General features: G+C 37.0%; 1 protein-coding gene across 1 annotated transcript in view; it reads right to left on the bottom strand.

Moving 5' to 3' along the window:
* Positions 1–20,674, bottom strand: part of LOC122796738 (desmoglein-2-like) — a 1,262,885-nt gene that overhangs the window by 53,868 nt on the left and 1,188,343 nt on the right. Inside the window, exon 14 of the mRNA XM_044065447.1 lies at positions 3,244–3,531. Coding sequence (XP_043921382.1) covers positions 3,244–3,531 — 288 coding nt within the window. The remainder of the gene's footprint in view (positions 1–3,243; positions 3,532–20,674) is intronic.

Raw genomic sequence — 20,674 nt, 5'->3', positions numbered from 1 at the left:
ACACATCAAACACAGACACACACACACACACACACACACACACACACACACACACACACACACACACACACACACACCCTAACCTTTAATCACAAATACACATACAGACATTTCCACCCATACTGAAACTCCACTTTTTTATTTCTGTAATAAAGGCATTTGACAATTCAAACATTTGGCATTCAAATGTTCTACAAAATGAACGATCAGGGCTCAGAGTAAACATGGATTGGGACTGCTGGTTACCACAACTATCAGCCATAGAAAAAGAAAAAACAAACACACCAAAACTGTGAAACAGAACCAGTGGCAAACCAGTAGACCAAGAAATCCACGAGTGTTGTTGAAAATTTATTGTAAGCGCTTTCGTGCACTAAATTCTGTGCACTTCTTCAGACAAATACTCAAACAACACTAAAGACGTCTCGGATGTGCTCTAGTGAAGATGACTTTGAACAGGAATGTAATTTATTAACAGATATGTCCCTGAATAGGGGTTATCCCCCCACGCTGATACATGCCTTAATTAGGGAAGTTCGTCATAAGAGGCTAGTTGGTTTATTGGGTCCTATTTTGACCACAGGTTACACATATGATTACAACATGGAGTCTGTTGGTTCAGATAATTTGGTACCAATTGGGCCTCCTATCAAAGCTAGTAGGAACTTTCGGACCAGTTTAGTGACCCAGTTTAATGATGTATCTTTCCAACTTAGAGAAATTTTGAACAACAATTGGGATCTTATTACACAAGATCAGGCACTTAATACAACTTTGGGTTCAAAACCACTTGTGGTATTCAAGAAAGCACCTTCTTTAAAAACACTACTTGAATTACCATATAAACAGTACAACCCCAATAGGGGTATGTACAAATGTGGGCGTTGTAATCACTGTAAGTTTAATCAAACAGGGTCTTCATTTTGTATTAGAGGAGTTAAATATTCCATCCAAGATAAATTCAATTGTGAAAGCCAAGGTGTAGTATATTTGGCTTTGTGCCAATCATGCCCGGTGTTCTATTTGGGCAAAACTGAGCGTCAATTAAAACAGCGCATCTATGAACACACATATGCGATATCCAAGGGTACACTTACCAACGTTTTAGCAAGGCACATCAACGAATTTAGTACCCATGTTTTTAAATTTACAGTGGTACAACAGGTTTGTAGGAATTTAAGAGGAGGACCCTGGCATTTGAAACTGGAGGAACAAGAGTTGTTATGGCAACTTAAAACCAATGCATATGCTTATCCTGGGATTAATGAGTCGTGTTCTATCAAGTGTTTGCTTAAACTAAAAGCATTAGAATGTTAATTAAAGTGTATACACATTTTTTATGTATATTTTTTATGTATATTTTACATTTATTATTCTTTATAAGAGCAGATGTATCTATCTTTTTGTAGCTGGGTAGTGTTGTCTTTGATCTGACTTATGAATGTTAAGTTAGCTTGGATAACATTTTAAAGTGTAGTTAGCTTTAAATCTTAATTAATTTGTATAATTACTTTCAATTAGGTGTGGATGGTATATATGTCCTTAGTGTTGTTTGAGTATTTGTCTGAAGAAGTGCACAGAATTTAGTGCACGAAAGTGCTTACAATAAATTTTCAACAACACTCGTGGATTTCTTGGTCTACTGGTTTGCCACTGGTTCTGTTTCACAGTTTTGGTGTGTTTGTTTTTTTCTTTTACTGTGTAGAGTACTGTAAGGGAAGTAAAATGTATATGCCTTTTTCCCCACTGTATTGTGACCCTGGAGTTAGTATATATAGTTAGGGTGTGTGTGGGGGCACAGCCCCCCACATTGGGGTGAGTGGAGGGCATAGACCCCCTCCTTGTATGTTTTATATTGTATTTTACCAAAAACTTCAAAACAATACATTTTAAACAATAGACATGCATAGTTACAACACCACTGACTAACTACTCCACAATACAATATGTACTCAAACTAAGTCAGGGGCTATGCCCCCCACCCCCCTAACTATATATACTAACTTCAGGATTGCACTACAGTGGGGGAAAGGGCTTATACCTTTCACTTGCCTTTCAGTACTCTGCACAGTGCCATATATACTAACTGTAGTTCAGTGAAATGAGATTCAGTGAAATGAGTTTTCAGTAATTTGAGTTTTCAGTGAAGTGGTCGGGGTGAAATGAAATTCAGTGAAATGAGATTCAAAGTAGACCCATATATATATATATATATATATATATATATATATATATATATATATATATATATATATATATACATATGCTTCTGGAAAATGATAGGTTTCTCTGTGATATTGGGAAATCCATACAGCAGACCTGCACTAGTTTTTCAAGCCAAAATATCTGTTTTCCTCTATGTTTATTATCAAGAAGGTTCACCTGCAGTATTGTATTCATTTATATGTAACTACATAATCTTGAAAAAAACTCTCAGGGGTTTGTTAAGGCTTCATGGCTATGCTTAGCCAATTCTTTGCATGGCCTCCAGATGTTCTCACGGATTCGTGTGTACTTGCAATATCTATTTCTTAGGTTTGTATAGTTCATTGAAAGCAATCCCATTATTAGAGCAAGAAGTGTTTCATCTTTCATTACTTAAAAGATTCATTTGCATCACTTTGAGCTTTATGCCCTTGTTGCCAAACCAGAAAATGATTAGTGTTATACTGTGCATGTTTTGAAGACAGTGACATTCCTTTTGGTATGTTCATCTGGAACAATCTTGTGGTTTTAAACAGGTCATGAATAAATGACTACTTACTCCATGCCATCAGATCTATTACCTGTCATATAACTGTGCTGTTCCTTGACCATATACATATAAATCTAGAATTCATGATACTATTTCTAAATTCTACAACAAACAGCATATAATATAGTCTGCATTGTGGAAGACAGATATAATATCAATAACAAATATATAATTAGCATGATTGTGTGTGTGTTTGGGTGTGTGTGTGTGTGTGTGTGTGTGTGTGTGTGTGTGTGTGTGTGTGTGTGTGTGTGTGTGTGTGTGTGTGTGTGTATGTGTAGTGTGTATACACGGGCATGTGTGCATGTGAGAGGACCCTGTCTTCTGCTGCTGTCTTGACATAAACCATAACAGTACTCCTGTAGACATCAGCTGAGCATCAACAGGATAAACCTTACACAATGAATGTCCGAAAAGCTTCCTCAAATGCTTACTAAATAATCTTCTAAAATGTCAAACATTGGCTATGTACTTCTGGAGTAACTTACCTCTTGAAAGTACCTTCGGAGAAACACTTCATCTAAGGTCCCAACTGCTTGCATTGCTTCTCTGAAATTATATTCCTCACTACAGAGAAGTAAATCTCCTTGTTTCTTCTTTTTGGGACTAGTCCTCTGTCCTCCCTGTGAATGCATTGTCTGCTGTGTTGAATGTCTGACATCTGTGGTGCCATGCCTTTCCAGGCTTCTGTACTTTTGCTCAGTGGCTACTGCTCCAACATGTGCTGAATTGGTCTGCATCAAGTTGAAAATTGAAGGTGCGATAACTAGTGCATCCTGCAGTATAGATATAATTAGCAATAAATATGTTTTTCAATAAAAATTAATAATAATGATAATATTCACTCATTGCATTTGGTATAATATAATATAATACAGCATAATTATTAAGGCAGGAACAGCATATCTGGTGACCTAAGTTTCATCTTCATTCATCACGAGTCAAAGTGAGTGACACTGGGCAAAATTTTTGAGTAGTTTATGTTCCCAGCAGTGCTGGCTAGTGACATCAAAGCAAGGGGGGACAGGCGGCAGGAAGTAAATGAACTGATAGTGCTAATTGGAATGGGGCAGAACTATATTATGACAAGTGAAAGACAGATTTCCTGCTATCAAACAACAGCTAGAGATGCTCATTTTCATCCACAGCCTACCTTGGTACCTATTAATTCTAGCCACTTTATTGATGATATACACCTCAGATGTGCAACTGTGATCAACTGGGTCAGCCTTCGATGAAATAAAGCCCTAGCAAAAGACTCTACCCCCATCCCCTGTGCACTGCACCCAGATTTCTTCTTTCTTCTTTTTTTTACATATTTTCTTACACTTCAGGATTTTCCTTCAACCTTTCGCCACATCTTAACTGACAAAGGCTGTACCACAATAATTATGGAGGAGGTAATTGAATTAAGATGGGGTCTGAGGACTGATAGATTCCTGGAAGATATGGTGTTTTGATGCTCAGAAGTGCATTGTAAAGCTTTTCCAGCCTTTTGATCCAATGATGACCAGAGCAAAAATCACTGAATAAGGAAAGAAATTCAGTCTTCTTTCTTTCAAGTAAGAAATAAACTGTGCCCAACGTTTACTGTTCAAAGCTGATGAAATTGTAATTACCTGTACTTGTGGAAGACAAATCTTGCAAAGAAACATAAATTATATCTGGGAATAGTGCTTGTTTCCATACCCCACAAAACAGGCTGCAACCTTTTGTGTGACTTAACATATTGCTAGAGCCTATATTCCACGTTGTTGTTATTATACGTATAAAGGGCATGCATCTTCACTCCAACCCCACAAAGACAGCCAAGTTTTGTGTATCACTCTGATACTAGACTTGGACGAAAGTGAAAGAATAATTGGCTAGAGTAATATAATTCAAGTTTTTACTGTCAGCCAAATATAAAAATCAAGTTTTCTTACCCATACCTACCCCACAAAAGACACATATACAATTCTGAAGTTTGTGTGGAAAATGCAAGAATAATGATCATGGTAATGCATTCCATCATGTTGCTTCTAGATATTACATTGTCCATAAACAAGCTACGTGACCTTCTGTGCATACCTCTGAGGTTTGCTTCCAGGAGGAAAACTAAATAAATAATTACTAGACTATCTCCACCTCCATACAAGATATAGAGATCTTATGTTTACACCTTTCAACAGTGCTGGCTTTAGAATGAGTGGTGCCAGGGCAGAGGTTAAGCATGGGCCCCAGTACTAAGTCTCTGTCACAATCCTTTTATACAATTGAAGATTCTGGGGACCCCCATAAGCTGTGGTAGTCAAGATGTTCTGTGATGCATTTTATGCATTATTTTTGGAAAATAATGACTTGTTAACTGTTCTTTCTTTCCTTCCTGATAGCCAGAAAGCTAGAAGATGTTTGTATGCACCCCCAATACTGTGTATATCCACAGATAAACTGACATTCTTTACTCACAATGACACTTCACAAACACACACACACACACACACACACACACACACACACACACACACACACACACACACACACACACACACACACACACACACACACACACACACACACACACAATGTCTGACACTTGACACACCTACACTCTCCCACTCCCACTCTGTACAGTTGCCTAGAGGCAAATCAGAGCAGTACCAGCTCAGTATGGCATTTATTTGGGGTGTTGGTGGAATCCATGGCATCTGGATAATATGCCCACAGAAACAGGGAAATATGTAGAATCCACACAAAAGGAACCATAGCCAAGAAGTCAACCAGAGAACAAAGCAGTTTGAGATAGGCAATGGTACTTAATGTACCATTGTGACAATGAGGAGTTGTCATCTCACATTCTGTGTAGACTACCAGTGATAGACACTTATTGTATATAATGCTGATGTTCAACCATGATGGAAAGTAAAATAAATTTTTATCTTTAGATGCTTTGCAACACCATGACAAACTGTCATTTTTATGACCAGATAGACCCTTTACCCATCAGTTGTAGCCCTTATTGACTGTGCACACTTAGATGTCTGACTATGTTTTAAACATGTCCATAATAAAATATCCCAGCCTTATTTGTGCAAATGCACATTAGTTTTGCAAAGCTTGATTGACTATTTAACTTGATTCTGACAGCAGGGGTAGTCATTTTCATTCACACGCAGCCCCCACACACAGCAACTTTCCTGAATGTACACATCTCAAATGTCTGATTTTTCTAAAAAATAATATCCACAGTAATGTATTTCAAGTTTATTTCTCAGAAACACTAGTTACAATAATGCATTCCAAACTGCTTTACACAAATACACATTAGTCCAATGAAGCCAAAATAATGACTACTTAAGTTGAGCCAATGACAGTGGAGTCATTCACTTTTATTGGCAGACAACCTCATGTATCTTGCACCTAAATCCACTTTGTTAACTGGGTAACCTTTGATGTCTGAATTTGATAAAACATAATGGTGACAAAAATATATTTCAAATTTGTTTCACGCAAACAGTAACCTCAGTAAAGTATTCTAACTAGCTTCCCACAAATATACATGTGCGCTCTACAGCTAGAATAATGACTGCTTAACTTGAAAAAATGACAGCAAGGCAAGCTACTTGCATCTACATCCAGGCCACTATACCCAGCAATTCTACCAATTCTATTCACCTTGTGGACAGAGTGTACCTCAGATGTCTGACTGTGATAAAAAATGGTCACAATCTTTATTTATTTATAGACATTTCTTTACTGGGAAAAGCCAGCTGGGCAATAACCTGCTTACAGTGGAGGCCAGGAAAACAACCTCCAACATATTACATGAAAGCAGGAAATAAAATCAGTAGACTATAGCAAACATTTGATATGGATTGTGGTTAGAAAATGAAGGTGGGATGGGAGAGAAATGGATTATAGGATGGTAATAGTTTGGCATAGAACATGAGCAGAGCCAGGAATTATTTAGGAATGTTTTTAAAGAAGTTGTGAATTTTTGGATGTTTGGGAATAACCTTGTTACAAGGAGTGAGCTCCAGGTTTTTGCTACTACATTGGAATATAGGGAGTGTCCTGCAGATTATTTTGTTTTTTTGTGTGATAAGGAGTTGTTTATGATTTGACTGTAAGAGATGCTGTGGAGTGTAATTTTGGAGAATTTTACTAAGAGTTTGGCAAACTGAAGGATTATTTATTATTTCTGTGCTATGATTAATCTAATAATATGAGGTAGTTTTAACCAATTTGCTTCTTTTAGTGGAGTGCAGCAGTGGCCTTGATTGGGTTTCCCTGCAGCACAGCATGCAATCTTTTTATAACACTGCTCAAGTTTAGTTTTTAGAATGTGTTGGTGGTTTGTAAGGATGGATGTTCCATATAGAAATGCTGGTAGTAAGTAAGTGTTAGCTACATTTTCATTAGTATTAGTTGTGAGGAACCATTTTGGTCTGTAGAGCATTCTTAAGATTTGCTATGCTTTTTAATTGCATTTAGAATATGTAGACCAAATTTTTGACTGCCATATATAGTCATTCCAAGTAATTTGCAATGAGATACTACTTGAATATCAGTATTGTTAAGGGAGGTGATTTTGGAGTTACTTTTTTCAAGGCTATGTGAGTTGGAGAAAAACAAGATTAGTTTATTTTTAGGGTTACACATTAATTGAGCATGTTGGAGCAAAATACAATGTGTTATTTGTTGGTAATGGTTTCAGCTATCAGAGGAGCAAATGTGAATATAGTCCTCTGTGTGTTGTATGGGAGAGGGTTGTTGGGAAGAAGTATAGAGGGTATTGGTGAATCTGTTAAATAGCAGGGAATAAAGAATAGAGCCTTGGGGTATACCTGTGGCAATTAGCTGGAAAGCGGATTGGGACAGAGCCATTTAACAGACTGTTGTATGTCAGACAAGTAGTTTCTGAACCAGGTGAGAGCAGAGTGTAAGACGTTAAGGGAAGAAGTTTCATGTAAGAGTTTGCTGTATGATACAGTGTCAAAGACCTTAAATAGTTTTAGGAATAAAGAGGATACTAATTTACCATTGTCCCACTCTTTGTTGATGATGTCAAGGAAAGATACAAAGGAAGTGGTATAATTATGTGCAGGGTGTAAGCTGTGCTGTGTTGGTGTCAAGAGTTGTTGCTGAAAGATGGATTGAAGACGTAGTGCTTGTGAATGCATTTGTTTCAATATTTTTGAGTGGGGGGAATAGGATAACAATTGGTCTAAAGCTGGGTATTTTTGTTGAGGTTCCCCCTTTATGTAGTGGGTTTATGTGTGATTTACTTCCAGAGCGAAGAAACATAAGATCCTTGTATTGACCGATTTATAAGGACTGATGTTGGGTATGATTTAGCAGTAACCGATGTCTTGAGAAGTTTATGTAGGAGGTTAACAGCAGATGGTGATCATGTTTTGAGACTATAGAGTAATTTTTCTTATAAGAAGTAGAGACAGTTTTTAAGCTAAAAGGTAGTACAGTAATGGGAGGGATTTGGGTGGGTTGCTGTATTATGGATGTTAAGGTTATTTTTGGTAAGGGTAGCTATGCCGTCTATGAAGTAGGTATTAAAGTGGCAGGCAAGCTCAAGTGAGAAGAGGTAGGTGAAGTATATGGATTGTTTTTGTCCATGGATGGGTTAAGTCATTGATGTAGGGCCAGCATATTTTGGAATTATGTCTATGGCAGTTCTGCAAATTATTCTACTGTTATTTTTGTTACTGTTTATATGCTTTTGTAAGGTTTTGAAACTGTCTAAACTCTTGCAGAAGTTTTTTGTGTTTTGTTCATTGAACATTTTCCAGGCCTTATTCCTGGTTGTGTTACATAGCCGGGGACATGGTTGGCTTTAACTCTCTTCATTCTCAGGAGTACTAAGTCATTTAGAATATTTAGGAGTATTGTATTGAAGGTAAGGACAGCTTCATCCAAGGTGAGGATTTTTAGATGAGACCAGATGATGGATTTTAGTGCTGATGTGAATGTGCCTGGTTGAAATTTATGAGATTATGTTGTTTAACATGATTGGTGATTAGTCTATTGGCATAAGTGGGAAGATGGTTACTAACAAAGTCTGCCAGTGCTCCTGAGATGGTGTATATGTGAGGATCAGAGACCATTATCTGGTCTAGAATGGAGCTCTAGGCAATTAGTTGTGCAAGACCATATAGGTTAATACGGGAATTGGGAAAGTTAGATGTAATTTTTTTGCCAGTCAGTATTTACGTATCCCAATATAATTTTTCATTACGAATGGCACTGAATATCCAATGTAGGATGTCTTAAAAAATTATATTGTTTTTTTTGGGGGGGGGGTACAGAGAGGAATGATACAAAGTTGATTTTGCTATTTAATTTGAGGTATGAGATGAGTATTTCCACATTGTGAACTATGGGAATATTATTGTTGAAAGGACTGAGTTTCTATGAGTTGGAGTATAGGGTGTCTATGCCCCCCCATCCTTTTTTAGTGTTCAGACTGTTCTTATGAAGTATTTCCTTGCCTTTTACAGTGGGCTTTAGTCATGTTTTGGTAATTGCCAGATATATAGAGTGTATTGGACTACCCATGCATGGTGTTCTTTGATTTTGTTACATACACTGTATGTGTTTAATGAAGCCATATTTAGGTTTTGTTTTTGGGTGGTAAAAGTAAGTGTTGCAGTATTGGGGTGGGAAGTGATTTGCTAGTTGTATTCTGATAATTGGTAGGACCTGGATGTGGGTGGATATCTTTACACTGAGATATTTTATGACTTTACATGTATGGCAGGGGAGTTCTTTTTGACTAAATCTTTATTTCTGTTTTTAGGTTTTAATGGGTCTGTTGGTATTCCAGAACTCTATATCTGTATCAAAGAATGACGGTTTTTGAAGGGGTATAGTGCAACTAAAGTTTCAAAATGGCAAATGTGTTTATTGGTATGGCTGTTGGTTGTTCAGCTGTTGCTAGATATGATACTTGCCTGGAAGTCTGTAAGGTGACATAGTAGCTTGATATAGTTAGAAAATCACCAAAAACTGGCAACAGGTCAAAAAAGTAACTAAAAAACCATATGCCAAGACCCTGGAAGAAAACACAATGAAGCTTACGGACAGGACGACTTAGTCATGCCTTGTAGTTGTTGATTTAACAGTGCAGTCCACAGAAATCCACAGGATAAAAATGCCAAGGAACAAAGATTTTCAGCCGTTAAAATAGTTTAATCCAAGCATTCACTTCACAGGAAAAAACTGAAATCACTCCAAATGCAAGTACGTTTTTGTTTCAAAAACTTTCTCAGATGTGGGCTGGTAACTACATCAGTGCATATATATACTTCGATTAACATTTAAAACCACCAATCTCATGCTGCATAGTAAATGAGGTATAATTGAAAATTATGTCATGAAAACTTTTAAAGGCACATTCTAAATGCCTTATTTCTTGCATAAAAAGTACTATTGACCTAATTGTACTAATGATAACAATAAAATATCATACCAGTTGTCTAAAAGTTTGCAAACTCTTTGATACAGTCACTTTTATTACTTTAATTTAAACTTTAAAATCTCTATAAAACCTTTTAAAACCTTTTCTAAAAAACTTTTAATACACTGCCATCTTGTGGAAAAAAAGCTGAACCACCATTTTCTATTATAAAGAATGTATGTTTCCTAGGAATTAAATGAAGTAACTATTGCAATCATGCTTATCCGTGGTGGTGGTGCTGCGGTAGCATTGTCGCCTCACAGTAAGACAAGACGCTGTCCGGTTCGACTCTCAGCTAAAGTGTCTTCTGCATGGAGACATGCGTGAATGGGCGTACCTTCGTTGAAGGTTGTGCGTCAGGGCTGGCAACTCAGCACGTAAAAATCAACTGCCAATCATTAGCGGACCGGAGTTCCGCTGTGGTGACCCCTAACCAGGAAAAGACGAAAGACACAACAACTGCTGCAATCATGCTTACAAAATTCAGAGAATACAGTAATAAGCAGCTATCCATGTCAATATAAATATGTTTAAAATCTTCATGATAAATAAATAAATGAATAACGTGCAAAATAGCAAAATGGAAAATAAAAATACTTTAGAAACATTCTAAAAACACTTTAAAAGTTCTTTCAGTTTCTTGACATCAGTGTAGTTCATCATCCTATGTTGAAAAATATATTGTTGAAATACAAGCTGAGATAGCAATCCTGACATGGAAATTAGTTAATAATTTAATACTTAAGTAAAGGAAGAACATTAGATTCCTGTTTGGGATCTATAATTTCACAGCTCTTAATTTGAGGATGGGGGCAATGGAAATACTTTCATTGAGTCCCGGATGCTTGTTGGCTTGCATCGTAACTTGCCACCTAAGCTCATGGTACTCAATTCTTTCCCCCCATAAACCACCCCTAACATCATATTTCACTTTTTCCAATACAAAAAAATTCATAATATGCCTATTCACATTGTAACTTATGGTTATAGAGCACATTAGTCTCTTTTTTGTTTTGTATCTCGTACATGTGCTCATAAATTCTTCTTTTCAACTTTCGTTCTGTCTTCCAAACATAGAAGGTTTGACATATTCCACAGTTTGCCAAATGTACTATTCCTTTGTCCTCACAGTTACTGTATTCTTTCCCCTGGAGAACCAATTGTCTACTTTCAAGGAACACTGTTTCCCTGTTTGTAATATATGGACACTGAGCACAGTGTCCACATTTAAATGTTCATTTTCTTCTTTGGTTCCTGTTTCTAAGGTTCCTTGCTTCATTTCTTTCTAACAAATTCTTAAGGTTGCACCCATTTTTGTAAACTATTTTAACATTTTTATTTTTTATTTGGTCTATATCTTTTGAAACGAAAACGTACTTGTATTTGGAGCGTTAGTGTGATTTCAGTGTTTTTTCCTGTGAAGCGAATGCTTGGATTAAACTATTTTAACAGCTGAAAAGCTTTGTTCCTTGGTGTTTTTATCCTGTGGATTTCTGTGGACTGCACTGTTAAATCAACAACTACAAGGCATGGCTAAGTAGTCCTGTCCACAAGCTTCATTGTGTTTTCTTCCAAGGTCTTGGCATATGGTTTGATATTGTTAGAGTTATGTCCAAAAACCCATAAAAGTGAATCAAGCAATGAGGTGGTATAAAAAACATTTATTAAAATTACCACATAAGCGCTTTCACAGTTGAGACACTGCTTCATCAGATGTTCAAAGGTTTTAACTCATACATATGCTTTAAATAATACAAAGCATTGACCAACAACCAATCAGAAAAATTCCCTTTGAACACATTATTCTCTCCAATAGCATTTAAAGTGATAGCACAAGATATTCTGGATATGTATATTATATCAAGTCATACAATCTTATGTATACAAAGGTCTATCTTTCAATAGGGGTTTAGGTGGTACCTTATCATTGAGGCCAAAATCGGCATCAGCCCACAGTCTAATTATCCATTTTGCTTCAGATACCTCAGTTTTATTCTCTATAGCCTCTCCTATAACCAGCTGTTACTTTCTCCATAAATAAAACTTAAATGTATGTGTGTGCCCAAAGGCATTATTAAGATGTCCTTTCTTTATATCATATATATGCTCTCTTATTCTATCTCTGAAATGTTTCTTGGTCTTGCTTACATAAAACATTCTGTAAGAGCAAACTGCTAGATAAACCACATCAGATGTGTCACAACTAGCTGCTGTATTAAATTTAAAAACTTTACTAAAACATGGGTGTATAAATTCCCCAGTGGAATCAATATATCTAAAAAAGTTGCATTTTGTGCAAGGAACTGCGACCTCCCTCTGTTGATCTATGTTCAAATCTTTAGGACAGCAAAGCATAGATTTCAAATTTCTCTTATTCTTAAAAGAGAATTTAGGTTTGTCTCCTACAATATTCTTAATGGTCATGTCACTAGTTAGTATAGGCCAGTTTTTCTTCACAACCTCTGTTATAATATTAATGTTGTTCCCAAAAAATGTGGGCATGCTTACCATATCACAGGTGGGCTTGACAGAAATATTTATGGGTGACATCACTTCGGAGAAGTATGGTCTTGCTGTGGTATGTCTATGGACATTAATATCTGAGAGTGACCCATTCTGTATCTTGGTTCTTATAGCCCCTTTCCCTCAATCTAACTTTTAAATCATTTAACTCAACCTCAAATTTTCCATCATCAGGTTTAAGCCTTGACATCCTGAACCCTTGCCCTTTTACTACATTCTTAAATATGTGATTGGGATGCATGCTGGTCCTATACAATAAATTGTTTCTATGAGATCCTTTCCTATAAATTGTAGTGCAAACTGTATTATCAGCTTTCTTGTAAACTTTTACATCAAGAAAATTAATTTCACTCCACGCGGTATTCATATCAAACCTCAGGAAGGATGTACTTCCATTTAGGTGGTCAAAAATAAAGATAATTCATGTTCAGAGCCATCCCATAAAAGGAACAAGTCATCTACAAACAGCCTGTAAAAGATAACTTGTTCATATCTACAGGTCTCTAAAAACCTGTCATTTTCCCATTTAGCCATCACTAAATTTGCATAACTATTCGCTGTGGGTGCACCCATCGCAACACCTTCCTTTTGCAAATATAATTTCTGATCAAATAAAAACACATTGCTTTCAAGCATTAGTTCCATCAACAGACACACTAGATCTATAGAACTGTGAGTTAAAGATCCTTGCTCTACTAAACAACATTTTAGAATATCAATGCCCTTCACAAGCTCCATATCATGGTGAACAGGGACTGTACATCGAGTGTGACGAATAACAAATTTCTAGGATCCAGAGATATCTCATTTAAGAATTTATATAAATCATTTAAAAACTGTTTTGTGTCCCTTAGAATATATTCATTCTTGCCTACTATTGGTCTTAACATTTTCTCTATATAGATAGATAGAGGTTCAGTACACCCTCCCCAGCCTGAAACTGTAGGCCTGAATGGTGGGCATAATGGATCTTTGTGTATTTTGGGAAGCCCATGAATCACTAGAATGATGGGGTCATCTACCAAAAAATACCTAAGCATATTATAACCAATACATCTGCAAAGTAAACATTCACGTAATGCATTACAAATCCTAGATGGAGTAACATTTGTATAAGATTCAGATACCTTTTCATATACCTTATCATCACTTAGGTTGATACTTAGAGTTATGTTGAGCATGTTTGCAATTGAGACAACAAAGATAGAGTAGTTATATAAAAAGAGTGACTACAAAGGGAGATTAGAACTAGAGGTGAGATTAGTGAAGGAACAGTGGAAAGAGTGGTGTAGGGGTGGTAGTGCAGAGTTATAAGAAGAGTATGTCCAAGAACAGTATGTGTAAGTGCATTTTTAATGAAAGGAAAGGTGATGACAGACAACTGGAGAGCAAAGATGGATTTTTTATGTAGAAGAATGTGGAATACTAGTACAAGTGTTTGTGGGAGGGGAGAGTAGAGTTTGTGTGTGGGGGGTAGGAGGTGATTGGCAGTGAGGGAGAAGCTAGATTTTATTGGTGGTGTGTATAGGGGAGAGAAAAACAACACAACACCTGTGACTTTAGTGAAAATAGCATTTACAAAACTTCAGGAGGTAAAAGCTAGGCAAAGAGGAAATGAGAAAAAGCCAGTCTGAAATATGGTATTAGAAGAGAAAATAAGAAACAAATAATGGAGAATATTATTGTGCCAAATTACAAGAGAAAAGAAAGTAAGATGTATAGAGAGTTGATAAGACAGGGGAGTGGGAAAGGTATAGAAGTTACAGAAATAAAAGAACAAATAAAGTCCTTTCTACTTGGCAGGGAGTTTACAATGCTAAAATTAAAAAGTAAGGTAGATCCTTACATAGACACCCAAAAGGATAATTTTTGTCCCTGACCCTGCAGAATCTGTGGGCTTGAAAATGTTTACTAAGGGAAGGGGTCCACAAGTATTGTGCTGTTGAATACTGCAGTAGCAGGATACAAAAGCTTGGAGGGGGGGGTTCTCATATGTTTGTAATCATAGATAGGTAAACAAAAGAGGACAGAAGGACCCATGGAAGATTATGTTAGAATACAATGAACTTATGTGGCAAATTAGGCTTAATGTTGGAAACTCTCCAGGAATGAATGATAACATATCCATCAGCAGCACATTAACATTGCATCCTGCATTTTTATACTTCTGTTTTTTTATTAATATATATATTTTTTCTAAAACATTATTTTATTTATTTGTATTTATTTATTCTTTGTGGACTGAGTTAGTCCCACTAGACTAGCAGCCTCTTTTCAGGAAAGACACTTTTACTAATATATGCGTCTAGCATATTTCTGTAGAAGTGTTATAGTATTTTAAATATATTGTTAATTTTTAAAATTTTATTGCATTCAACTTGGTCATGTGATGTAATGATGGATATATACATCTGAGTCAGTTGTCTTCTATGATAGTTCTAATGATGTCCTATGTATGAAAGCATAAATAACCTATTAAAGTTTTGTGCAGAATTTCAGCTGTGTTATCGAATGTGATTTACTGGGGAAAGCATTCAGCTTGTTGTGCACCATTCCTGGGGAAAGCATTGTTTCTATGTGGATACTTTTTGTATCATAGACAACCAGACAGACAATTATTGTCCTTAAGTCTATAGAGTGTATGGGGTTGTTAAATGTTTACTGAGAGAAGAGGTCCACAAGTTCTATTTTGCTGAGTATTGCAGCATTATACACATTCCTAAGCATTTTTTCAAGCAAGATAAAAAACAAATAGCCAAATATATTGCGAATAGTAATTTTAGTTAAAACATGCAAACAACAATACTGTCCAGTAAAAAAATATTGCCTGCAATGGCAAAAGTCAATGCATTTAAAGTATTACATTGCTACAGTAATATAATTTAAAAATCCAGACTTATATTTTTCTAGATTTACACAAATATTTTTTCATATTTCTGTATCTCAAAAATAAATATTTGGAAAGGAATTGCTAGCCATCACATGAAAAATTCATTCTAGCTGAACAAAAGTGCTTCTGACACCATGCACCTTGATTGAATGTTTTCCAAATCTAGGAAAACATATACAGTAAGTCTGAAAATTTTGAAATTTTGCATATAAATATATACATGCAAACATGCAAAGTGTATTGACTTTTTCTTTGCAAAGAACATGTTTTTCTGAGCCTGATGGCTACCTGAACCTTTTAAATATTTACTGCTAAGAAGGTTTGCATGCTTATATGTCTTTTGTTTTTGCACTTGGTTTTCAAAAATGCATAGGGATGTAAGGAAATAAGTTGGTTGCTAGAAATGTAACAATCTGCATTCAGCTATAGTAAAGACAGTGAATATTCATTTTTGTAATGCATCAACAGCTCATGATATCTCAGTAACCATTCGAGCAACACATACTGCCAGGAAAATTGTATTTATAGAGTGCTGAGCTTTCATACGAGTCAAAGCAGTACTGTGTCATTTGTTGAGATATTTACATAAATATGAAAATGATTACAATACAAATAATATTCCATATCCATTTAGCTGCATCAGGCAGAGGTCAAATATCAACAGTTGTGCTTAAGATAAAATCTTCTGATACCTCATATAAATTTCCTTCTGATACCTTGCATTTGTATAAATTTGATAAATTTAGGTTGAACTTTATTCATCTTTCCCCTCTGTTTATCCCTCAAGATATACCTGAAACTGGCTTACCTCCAGCTATCACTCGAGGACATGTCCTAACAGAGCTATCAAAAGCTAAAAATACTGCACTGATGGGTTCTGGCAATATCCCTGGATGCATCTTAAATAGCATGAAGCACAATTTACTCACACCCCTAACAACACTAATCTCAGCCTCCATACAGGTTTTGTACCAAGTAAATGGAGAACAGCTACAATCATTCTCCCACATAAAGAAGGACCTTCCACAGACCCAGGCAATTACAGACCCATAAGTGTGACCAGCCTCAAATGCCAAGACATGGAAAGACTTACCATGGAACTAATCAGCCATGACATAGGGAACCTCCAAACACTGGACCCGTCTCAGACTGGACTCATCAAGGGCAGGTCATGCTTATTCAACCTGGTGGATTTTTTTTGAAAAGGTAACCAAAGTAATAGATGAAGGCAAAATGGTACATATTGTATACCTTGGCCAGGTTGAAGTATGTGGTATGCAGTGCACACTGCATACCTCAACCTGGCCAAAGCTTTTTATGCAGGTCCCCACTTAGTCAAAGGATTCAGATAATCAAAACAGAAGAAGTTACCTCCATAAAGAGAACAGTAATCATTGAATCCCCAAATGTCTAAGCCATCATACAGGAAAGTTTGTCCCAAATAAATAACTGGTGCCAAAATCATGGAATGAACTAAATGCCAAGAAATGCAATACTGCATCTTTTGAGAAATCACCTATTCTAGGGAACACCCACAATGACAATATACTTCTAAGAGTTGACCCAGTTGTTCGGGATTTGGAAACTTATGTGGACAGCAACCTAGCTTTTGACCAACATATGTCCATTGTTGTAAGAAAGTCATTCTATATTGCACAGCTTATAAACAAAGGGATTTTGTCTACATCTGGAGATGACATTTTTCCCCTTTACATAGCCCTCATTAAGCAAATAATTGAATATAATAATTCCTTTGGCATGTATCTGTCCACACACATGCAATAACTGGAATGTCCACAGAGATACCATACTAAAAGGATGCAAGGTTTAAACAACATGTCCTACATGGATGGACTCAAAGTCCTATCACTATACATGGTACCTACAGACTAATAACAGGTGACCTGTGTCTGGTATACAAAGCATCCTCCAACCCATTACTAATGGATTTATTGCAAATCAGCAAGTCAAACAGCATCCAAAATACTCAGTTTAGGGATCTAAATGTCTTGTATTGTTTGTTTTCATTGTATTCTAAAATAGTTCTGTGTTACTTATTGTTTTTCCTGTACTTGATTAGAGTTTTAAGTTGCATTTTCCACTGCTGTAAGGGCTGCCGTCCTGCATTAAATATGCTGTATCTGCTGTTTTCAATGCTGTTAGGCATCTGTTTTGTGATTCCCTAACAGCTGGGCTCCAAACCAGTCATTTTACATTAAGATGGTCAAAGTCTACACTCTTGTGGCAGGAAAGGGCAGATTTTACCTATCAGAACAGTGAATTGCTCATGGAAAGCTTATTGTGTGCTTACCTGATTGGCCTGTGGGTATACTTAGTTTAAAACGTTCTTTTTTCTACCTGTCTGTAAACCTTGCCTTTGTGCGAGTCTTGGCTCATTTATCCAGAGCTGCTCATCATTTGGCAATGACGGCAGAGAGCTTGATAGATTTTGCTTCTATATGAAGCCATCCTTGGCAAATAAAAAAGAAAATAAAGTATTATTTTGCAATTATATTGCTTTTTCTCATTGCATTCTCAAAGATTTCTGCTCTGTTTATTGTTTTTCCTACACTTGTTTAGAGTTTTAAGATGCAATTTTCCACAGTTGTAATGGCAGCTGTTTTGCTATTGTAGTACTCTAAATACATTATAGCTGCTATTTTCAGTTCTTTTAAGCATCTATTTTTTTGGTTCCCTAACACTTGGGTTCCAAACTAGTCATTTTACATTAAGAGGGTTAAAGTCTGCACTTTTGTAGAAGGAGAGGGCTAATTTCACCTATCAGAGCTGTGAACTGCTGGTGGGAAGCTTATTGTGTGCTTACCTGATTGACCTGTGGACATACCTAGTTTAAATTTTGCTTTTTTCTGCTTTTACATAAGGATCATGTTTGCTTCATGCAGTTACAGTTAGTGGTGGTCTGTATATATGCAATCACTAGAAGTTGAACTTTTCTTATAAAAAGTACCTCTGAAGTTTTCCACAGTCCCGTGGTCCTCAAGGAGCAACTAGTTTGCACTCTGAGCAGCATTGCTGCATTTAGTTAACTCTAGATTTCATTATTACAGTACTCAGAACTATTACTGCTCAAAGTGCAATTGGTTTGCATGCTGGGCAGTATCGCCAAATAGATTAGCTGTAGATGACACGAAGTAAGCACCAATCCCTAGTCTGGTTGCAAATACTCCCCATTATTTCCCCTTGTAAAGCATATATTAAGGACCTGCATCCATGGTCATCCACTTTTCTTCTATCTCTGAATCTAGCTTGGTGGACATGGACATCTTGAGACAATGTAGCAATTACTTTATGTACACTGACAACCGCTTAATTCTGAAACAGATGAATACAGTATATGAGAGATGTAGTTACACAATGTCACTGGAGGCAAGACGCTCACAAACAGACACAAAAAAATGCCAAACAGGTTGTCAGCAACATGCACACAACACTCATCGCACTTACAAAGGACCATACACATAGACCCAGATATGTGGAGGAGACCCAGATATGTGGAGGTGTTTACATGTAATTTACCCAAACTTCAAAGGTCTCTCAGATGCGGTCCTCAGAAACTCTGCATGCACACAAACAAGACAAATCCCACCACAACACATAAAACCACATCTCATTGCATCTCAACTACCAAGCCCATAAGGAGTAACACTACACAAGCCAATATTTTGTTCATTGGAGACGCCATTCTGAGACACAGTGATGTCCTTTTCACCAGGCTGGATAAGCAGGAAGTTACAGATAGCTGCCTGTCAGGGGTCAAGATTCACAAGCTCACGCAAGCACTCAGGTCACTAAACCCCAAGTACCAGCATGACTCAGTCATAGTCCATGAGGGCATAAATGACCTGAGACATACCTCCCTGGACTATACGAATATAGACATGATTGAGCTCTCTGAATATGTGTTGCAGGCAGGTATGAGCCTATCACTGAGAAGCATTCTACTCTCTCCAAGGATGCTGCCACAATACCAGAAAATACTAGAACATGATTGACTTTAATAACTGGCTTAGCAGCTGCTGTCATTCTAAAGGGTCCAGTATTTGTCAGCCTGAGAGAACATGTTTGACAGGCCATTCTGCTTTGTCAGGGTTTGTCTTCATCTGTCACCACTAGGCTTTTGAATATTGGCCAAAACATTATCCACTCCTATAGTAACTTTTTTAGGCATTGCCAAACAGACAAACCTTCCAAGATAGCAACATCTACTCAGGATAAGCTAAAGGTATTTCTGCTCAATGATATGAGTCTCAACAAGAAACTACACTCCCCGGGAGCTCTCCTCACCCTGGAAAATAGTGAGATCTCTGCAGTTATCGAAACATGGTTCAAAGCCATGGAAAGCACCCTGGGAGTGTATGGCTATAATGCCTTTCAGACATTCCAGTCATCCACTGCACATAAAAGGGCAATAGGTGAAGGTGTATCCATAAAGGATAAGCACACCTAAAGACTGGTCAAACAATATGACATGCTTGAGCTACTCCGTGTCCAACTAACCATAGGAAAAATCAATTACCACATCCTTGTTAGCTACCGGTCCCCACCATGAAGTAAAAACCCATACATCATGCCTGAATTTACTAGAATTACTTACCATTCAGTCCAATACTATACTCATGGGTGATTTCAACTACTCTTCCATTAACTGGGAAGCATACATGACCACTAACATGCAGGCTCAAAGATTTCTAGACTTTGTCAATGCAAATGGCCTGGAGCAGCTTGTATGCACCCCCACTAGGTGTGCAAATATCCTAGACCTGGTACTCATAAATATGGGAAAATACTGCACCTGCCCCCCCCCCCCCCAAGTGTGATGTCCTTGCAGGTTACATCAGATCACAAAGCAGTCTCCCTTGCAATAAACATTAAACTAGAACCCCCACCTCACCCCAAAATGGTTAAGAACTTTTCTAAGGCAAGCTACCTCTTATTAAGTGGGGCAGAGCTAGTTTCCAAGCTCCCCCAAACTCCGAAAACACAGAAGCCTATGCAGACTTGTAATAAACAACTGCATAGAAACAACAGCTTG

This window comes from Protopterus annectens, chromosome 3.part0 (assembly GCF_019279795.1).
Source record: "Protopterus annectens isolate FY-2018-M chromosome 3.part0, PAN1.0, whole genome shotgun sequence".
Classification (NCBI taxonomy): Eukaryota; Metazoa; Chordata; order Ceratodontiformes; family Protopteridae; genus Protopterus; species Protopterus annectens.
This window is presented reverse-complemented; position numbering and strand designations above follow the sequence as displayed.